Below are 8,243 nucleotides of genomic sequence, written 5' to 3'. Positions count from 1 at the left end.
ACCTGGATGCGTCGTCCACTCTACATGCATGGGCACTCGTGATCTAGGCTTCTCCCTTACTAATAACTGGTGTGTGATCTGGGATCCACTTCTCGTGATCCATCTCTACTGTTTGGATCTTCGATGCCCGACCTCTCCACATTGTTTAGTGGCAAGTCGGTACATCCTGATGACCGATGTCTGACCACTCTCGGCTCCTTGACACACGTGCTTTGCGAGGTACTGGCCCGCACTGCTCGTGGGACCCGCTTACGTGGCACCAACATTACCAGTGGTTAGTCAATGCCCGGGGACTGGTCGGTACAAGGATATTCCTAACTGGATTCTGGACGAGTCTAGTCGTTTCACTATCAAATCGGCTAGGATTTTTTTCTTGGATCCAAGAGCTCCATGTGGTTGGGGCAAACTCATTTGGTCTTCTTATATTCCTCCTTCCAAGACTCTAATACTTTGGAAAAAATTTCATGGGCGACTTCATACAGATCAACACATTAAGCATAAAGGTTTACATATATGTTTTATATGTAGGCTTTGTGAAAAGTAGGAAGAATCTATTCAACATTTATTTTTTGAATGTCATAATGCTTTGCATATTTAGAGTTGAGTTTAGAAATTTTTTCTTAATTCTCATTTCTCTAATGTGGGTGATCTTCTTTTTTTTATTAAGAGTGATGGTAGTCCTTTGGTTAATTTGATAAGCTTGTTGTGATAACTTTTTATATTTGGATGATATGGCGTATGAGGAATTATGCTAGATTTCATGTTAAAATTGCTATTTCTATAGCTATTTTGGTTATTAAAGATCTCATTTGTCTAGTGAAAAATTCGTCTAAAAGTTCTATGCGAAATGATATGTTTGATTTCAGTGTGCTTAATTTTTTTTATATTAATACTCATAGTGGTAAAGTTCTACATCCTCCTCTTATTAGATGGAAGTTTCCTTCACCAAGTTGATGTTGTTGCTAGGGGTTCTTCTAGTCTTGCTACTTGTGGAGGTATTTTCCATGGGAGTATGAGAGAGTTTATTGGTGGTTTCTCTGCTTCCTTGATGTTCAAACTGCTTTGGTTGCTGAGTTTTATGAAGTTATATAAATGCTATTGAAGAAGCTCAAAAGATGGGTCTTACTAATTTATGGTTTGAATGTGATTCTGCCTGGTTTGTGTTGCATTTACTACTAGAAATAATGTTCCTTGGATGCTTTGTAATAGGTGGAACACTTGTCTTAATTACTGTGGGAAAATTAGGTTTAGGGTTTCTCACATTTTTCATGAAGGGAGTGCATGTGCTGATAAGCTTGCTACCTTAGGATTTATTCATAGAGAACAATTTCATTGGTATAATAGGCTTCCATCTAGTATTTTCTTAGAGTTATTTATTAATAGATATAAAATACCTACGTATCATTTTTGCTAATATATGGGTTTTTGTCTAGTCTCCCCATATTTATTTGTATTTCCTTTCTTTTTTTCTTTTAATAACATTTTTTCATGTGGTGGTAGATGATTGTTGTTACTTGAGGTCTTAATCTAACTGAAATGTCAAGTTTTATAGTGAGGCTTAACATGAGAGCTTTTAAAAAAAAAAGTTAATTTTTTAATTATAAAATTGTTTCTCTTATATTTAAGAATGTTCAAAATTTCTTGAGAATTTTTTATATGTTAAAATTAATTTATATATAAACTAATTCGTATAATTCTATAAGTCTCTCATCTTGTTTAATCCATATCTGATTTTTTTCTTAATTTATATATAAATTATTTTTATAAAAGTTAATTCTTGATTTTATTATTGTAGAATTATTTATGAAAATATTTATTCAAATAAGTCCAATCAAATATATATCACATGAAACATACTAAATATTCCCACTCATATCTCATTCTTTCTTCCATTTCACTTTTATATTTCCACAAGAAGTACATATTATGCTAAGACTAAGATGAATTGTGATGTCAATGTAGGGTTTAAGATTTAGGTTTATGTGTACATACTAATACATAGTTGACATAATTAATTAAAAGTTTAATTATTCATGGATTACTTTTATTTATTTTAATTATAGAAGTTTGATATGTGTCTCCCCTTTAGTATTCATCAAATAGAATATGAAACAAAATTTAAATGTGTGTTAGTCCATCAAATAACAATAAGCAAAACAAAATAAAAACCATTTAAAACAATAATATCAGTGCTTAAGGAAAATATAAGATGTTCAAGGTGCATAAAAAAGCACCATGCAAGCCAAAAGAAACCAAAAAATTAAAAGAGTTTAATAAATATGAAAATTAAACCGATTATAACAAGATCAACACAAGTTTAATTATCATGATGATAGAGCACGGCAAGTTGCTCATGTACTGCTTCAATATGTTGATCAAGGTGTTCAAACCTTGCCTCAATCATTTCGAAGTGTTGTCTCTGGGTTGCAAAAACTGAATCCAACCTGTTTACCATGAATCTCTCAAATTTGGACAATGGTTTACCTCTATCTACTGGTAGTACATAGGCTACCAATACATTCATATCAATTCCTTGAGCATCTTCACCAACATTGTTGGATCTCATTGTTGACCATGAAACATAGATTTGCTTATTCACTCTCTGTAGAGGAATCACTGATGAAGACATATCATTATCTTCCGAAGATATGTGCTTTCTTGCTTTAGCCTTTGTCTGCTTTTCTGCCTTGAGCTTTTTCTTTGTTATGGTTGCTTGGACAATCCATTTTAATATGCCCTGGATTACCACAACCAAAACATGTATAGTTAGCAACACTAGAATGACTTGGTTTAGAAGCATACCTCATTCTAGATTGAAATTTGTCACATTTTTTCTTCTTCATAAATCCGTTGAATTTCTTTGAGAGCAAACTTAAAGTCTCATCTTGATATCAGTCCTCATCATCTTCACTGGAGACCTTCTTTTATGTACTAGCCTTGAGAGCTATATTTTGTATTTTCTTTTCAGAATTCTCTTAATCATTCAGTCGATTAAGTTCTAACTCATATTCTCTCAACTTTCCAAACAAAGTTGTCGTACACAGTCTTGACAAGTCTTTGGATTCAGAGATTGTTGTAAGTTTTGGTTGCCAGCTTCTATTCAAACATTTCAAAACCTTTATATTCAATTCTTATTTATCAAAGACTTTTCTCAGACCTGTTAAGTGACTCATTATGTGTGTGAACCTCTTCTGTACCTTAGCAATATTTTCTCCTTGTTGTATCCTAAATAGTTCATATTCCTGAATGAGTGCGTGTTTCCTTACTCTTTTTACATCCTCAATATGACAGATACAAATTTCAAAAAAACAATCTATGCTTTAAAACAACAAATTATTTTTGGAAAACAATAGATTGATTATATCATAATAAATTATCATGCAAACAATTAGTAAAACAAAATAAAAAACACAAAAGAACACCAAGAATTTTATATGGATTCCCTCCTACACAGAGCTACATTCAGTCCCACCTCACACCAAAGTGGTTTTCACTAAAAACATAATTCTTTACAAGAAAATATACCAAATTGTTTTTGAACACTACAAGAATCAGAACCAACACTGCAACACCCTATTACAACAGAACTAACCACCAAGAAACCCTATCTTGGATAACAAATAAATACAAAAATAAAACAGTAATGAATGAAATGAATTAACCTGAGTTGTGAAACAAGAAACACAACTGGATTTCTTAATTTCACAACAGCGAAGAAATATTTATGGCTTCAACAAGATGATGAAAATTTTGTTCCAAGAAACCTCAAAGATCTTTCAAAAAAAATTTCTCACAAAAACTTTATTTGCAAAAAGCTATCTCTCAAACGTAAAAGTTGCAAGAATATGAGTTATTTTTTTGATACAATGCAAATCCTTTTTTTTATAGAATTTTAATAAATAAAAAATTTATTAAAAGAGTATAGTTAAGTAAAATCAATATATTGAAAAACTCAATTACTAGAAGGAATATAACTGCATAAAAAAAAATTATCATATGAAAAGTATGCAAACTAGAAATATTTCATATGTAACATATTAAAACATGGTTTTGAGAATATAAAACATATTGCTCCACTCTTACATTGCATGTGAACAAATGATATGGACCAACTACCCCTTCTTAATAACCAACAACATTAACCCCTAACTCTCCCCTTAAAGAAAAAATTTAAAAAACGATGAATCTAACTATAAGGTTGGGGTTTGGGCTATCCCACCCCTTATATAAGCTTCACTATTATAGGTATTAACATCATATTTTAACATACACACTATTTCAACTCCCATACAATTTACACATCTAAAATAATATTCAATTGAATAAATATTACTTAATTAACTATCTTTAACTAAAAGTAGCATGCCTAATAGCCAACGAATCCAGGATACAATAATGTCCATTGGATTATTGAAACACCTGAGTTTAAATCTCTATATTGTTAAAACCTCGTTATTCAGAATTCCAAAGAAAAGAAAAAAAAAGAGAAGATGATCTTGTTAATGTGATTTCCTTTTGCATTTTTAGTTTAGTCCTTTAGTGTAAAACTCAAATCAAGAATACTATATTAGTAATAAACATCAGATTACGCCACTTATATATATCATAGAGAACAAATTAAAAAAATATAAAACATAACATAAAAACTAAACCCCTAACGTTTACACATAAAGACTAACTTAATAAATTAAAAATCTTGATTAAATTATATATTTTTTATTAAATTTAACATTTAAAAAAAATATTGTCCCATTAGGTAGAAAATGATTGCTAATTAGCAAGCTAATAAACGCGTAATATTGTGATGACACCTGTTACTTCTAACTTTCCAAGATCATAATCATGAACAGAACTCTACCTAATGAGCAGAAAGAAAATTCCTGAGGCAGAGAGGGATGAAGAGGCAAACTTCCAAGGCAGGGTCATGTGTCTATATATATCTCCCTTGGCCTCTGACACTTTCACAACACTTTCATCTTTCCCTCGTTAAAACACATAACATGGGTACTTCTTTGTTGACTTTGTGTCTTATTTTGGTTTCACTAACCTCTTCTGCACTCAGTGCCACCCCACGGAGGCCAGTGGATGTTCCATTTGGGCGAAACTACGTTCCCACATGGGCTTTTGATCACATCAAATACTTCAATGGGGGTTCTGCGATTCAACTTCATCTTGACAAGTACACTGGTACGTAATATATAAACAAACTTCACCCTGATTATCTACTTAGCTGTAACAAAGTTGGTATAATTTCATGTTAATTCATGCAAATTTGAACAGGCACTGGCTTCCAATCCAAAGGGTCATATTTGTTTGGTCACTTCAGCATGGACATAAAGATGGTCCCTGGTGATTCAGCTGGCACAGTCACTGCTTTTTATGTATGCACAACTTTTTTTATTTTTTATTTTAATACAGTCTCATTGTAGTATCAATTAAATAGAAATTGCCTTATTGTAAAAATAAACAATTTTATACTAATAATGAATTCTACTTAGATTATATGAGTAAGGTATAGGTGTTAAAGTTTTTGTTTTAACCTAGTTGATTTTCTATGATTGGAACCTGCAGTTATCATCTCAAAACGCGGAGCACGATGAGATAGACTTTGAGTTCTTGGGGAACAGAACAGGACAACCTTACATTTTGCAAACAAATGTGTTCACTGGAGGGAAGGGTGACAGAGAGCAAAGAATCTATCTCTGGTTCGATCCCACAAAAGCATACCACAGATACTCTGTACTATGGAACATGTATCAAGTCGTGTAAGTACTCAAAGAAAAGTTCAATTCTATTGTGGGATATAACAGTAACAAACACAAACATAAGTAATTGAAGTGTACGATGTTTCTAATTACATGCACAGATTCCTAGTGGATAACATCCCAATCAGGGTGTTCAAGAATCTGAAGGAGTTGGGAGTGAAGTTCCCCTTTGACCAACCCATGAAGGTGTACAACAGTTTGTGGAATGCTGATGATTGGGCCACAAGGGGTGGTTTGGAGAAAACAGATTGGTCCAAAGCTCCTTTCGTAGCAGAGTACAAGAGTTTTCACATCGATGGGTGTGAAGCCTCAGTGAATGCAAGGTTCTGTGCCACACAGGGCAAGAGATGGTGGGATCAAACGGAGTTTCGTGACCTTGATTCCTTTCAGTGGCGAAGACTCAAATGGGTTCGTCAGAAATTCACCATCTACAACTACTGCACTGACAGAACCCGCTACCCTCAACTTCCACCAGAATGCACAAGAAACCGTGACATTTAAATTTTTCATCTGCTATTTTTATTACTTCCAAGTTCTACCACAAGTTTTTCATTGCATTCATCATTTGCCAATTACCACATACTTCGTTCCTACTATTATTTATTACCATTGTATTGTTTGGAATGTAATTAAGGCGTTGGGTTTGAATACAAACCAAACTCTATAATAAAACTATATATTTTATGTAATTATATTCTTATCCTTGGCACCACCAATAATCTGATATTGAATTCTTATAATTCTACTTACCGCATGTTCTGTTCCTTAATGCTAACAACAACAGCTTGTTGCTGCATTCATTTCCGATCTCGAGGTCCATTCCTGTTTATTTTAATTTCCTCCTTTTAGTATAAAGTAAATATCATTTGATTAATGAATTTTTTTTATATTACTTTCATTATATATTATATGCGTATACGATGGATAATCTTCATTCTCCTAAAAATTCTCCTAATCATATATATTGTTATTTGAAATACAAATATTAATTAAAAAAAATATTTTTTCAAAATATATGCACAGTATGTATCATATTCTCAAAATATTGTCTTCAAGAATATCTAATATCCTTTCAATTTAAAATATCAAAGTTTGAAACCTGTTCCTGCTAGGGAGATGGGACCTAGAGAACTGTTGAAGTCTTCTTCTCCTTCCTTCGGTCGGTCAGGTGACTGGGTAGTGAACTGAGGTTCTCTTCGTCCTCCTGCTTCTCCTTCGGCCCTCGGCCTCGGCTGAACACCGGATGGTGGGGGTACCTGCGAAGGCACTCCGACGCTCAAGTCAGTAAAGCGGGTGGTCAGCTCTCAGAGTGATAAATGACATACCTTACTCCTTGGGATGCGTACTATTTATATTATTCTAGTGCGCCTACCTTGTTGGGCCCATTTATCGAGGTGGACACCTCTTAGGTTTGCATTACCTAATTCTTAATGATAGATTAACTTCACTGATCTTGGTTTGAGCGTTAACTGTAATAGGGGTCGGCCATCGGCCAAATCATCATGGCATGGGTCGACCATCGGCCATGTTTCAGTGGTCTCGGCCGTATCGGCCAAGTCTTCTAAGGTCTCGGCCTCTCGGTCGTCTCGGCCTCTCGGCCAAGTCTTCTAAGGTCTCGGCCCCTTGGGCAAGTCTTCTAAGGTCTCGGCCCCTCGGCCATCTCGGCTTCTCGGCCAAGTCTTCTAAGGTCTCGGCCCCTCGGCCTCTCGGCCAAGTCTTCTAAGGTCTCGGCCTCTCGGCCAAGTCTTCTCAGGTCTCGGCCTCTCGGCCAAGTCTTCTAAGGTCTCAGCCTCTCGGCCAAGTCTTCTCAGGTCTCGGCCTCTCGGCCATACCGGTACACTTGCCCCCCAGGCTCAAGGGCAGATGTGTTACATATGTCCGATGAGTCTTTAATGATGGGTGTCGGTCGGTTTCCCTTGATCATGCGGCTATTCCATTTCTCGAGGTGTGACGTGACCCTAGGTGTGATCAAATAAGTTGGATTTGGGCGGTCGGCTTTTTAATTGTGATTTTAATCGAACAAGAACGGGCGATCGGCCATTTAATTGTGATCTTTAATCGAACAACTAAGGATAGGTGGCCAGCTATTACATGCGATGTTAATCGAGCAAGTGTAGCGGGCGGTCGGCCATTTTGATTGTGGACGTGTAACTCGAACAAATAAAATATGGGCGATCGGCCGATATTTGCGAGCGTTAAACTCGAGCGAGTAAAATGTGGGCGATCGGCCATTTTAATTGTGAACGTGTAAGTTGAGCAAATAAAATGTGGGCGATCGGCCAATATTTGCGAGCGTTAAACTCGAGCGAGTAAAATGTGGCCGATCGGCCAATATTTGCGAACGTGTAACTCGAGCAAATAAAATGTGGGCGATCGGCCAATATTTGCGAGCGCTAAACTCGAGCGAGTAAAGTGTGGGCGATCGGCCATTTTAATTGTGAACGTGTAATTCGAGCAAATAAAATATGGGCGATCGGT

The 8,243-nt window shown here is 35.4% G+C and overlaps 1 protein-coding gene across 1 annotated transcript; it reads left to right on the top strand.

The window, feature by feature from the left end:
* Positions 1-4,942: 4,942 nt before the first annotated feature.
* On the top strand, positions 4,943-6,454 carry LOC137813736 (probable xyloglucan endotransglucosylase/hydrolase protein B). The gene is made up of 4 exons (XM_068616150.1): positions 4,943-5,187; positions 5,281-5,381; positions 5,572-5,765; positions 5,867-6,454. The coding sequence occupies exons 1-4, from the start codon at positions 5,001-5,003 to the stop codon at positions 6,264-6,266; spliced, it is 882 nt and encodes a 293-aa protein (XP_068472251.1). The 5' UTR covers positions 4,943-5,000; the 3' UTR covers positions 6,267-6,454.
* Positions 6,455-8,243: the final 1,789 nt, after the last annotated feature.

This window comes from Phaseolus vulgaris, chromosome 1 (assembly GCF_000499845.2).
Source record: "Phaseolus vulgaris cultivar G19833 chromosome 1, P. vulgaris v2.0, whole genome shotgun sequence".
NCBI classification, from domain to species: domain Eukaryota; kingdom Viridiplantae; phylum Streptophyta; class Magnoliopsida; order Fabales; family Fabaceae; genus Phaseolus; species Phaseolus vulgaris.
This window is presented reverse-complemented; position numbering and strand designations above follow the sequence as displayed.

What these genes read in the sequence shown, in the direction of transcription:
- LOC137813736 (XM_068616150.1), top strand. Translation starts at nt 5,001, where the DNA reads ATGGGTACTTCTTTGTTGACTTTGTGTCTTATTTTGGTTTCACTAACC. An exon ending in GCACAGTCACTGCTTTTTAT is followed by an intron (nt 5,382 to 5,571) that starts GTATGCACAACT and finishes TGGAACCTGCAG; the next exon opens with TTATCATCTCAAAACGCGGA. An exon ending in TGGAACATGTATCAAGTCGT is followed by an intron (nt 5,766 to 5,866) that starts GTAAGTACTCAA and finishes TTACATGCACAG; the next exon opens with ATTCCTAGTGGATAACATCC.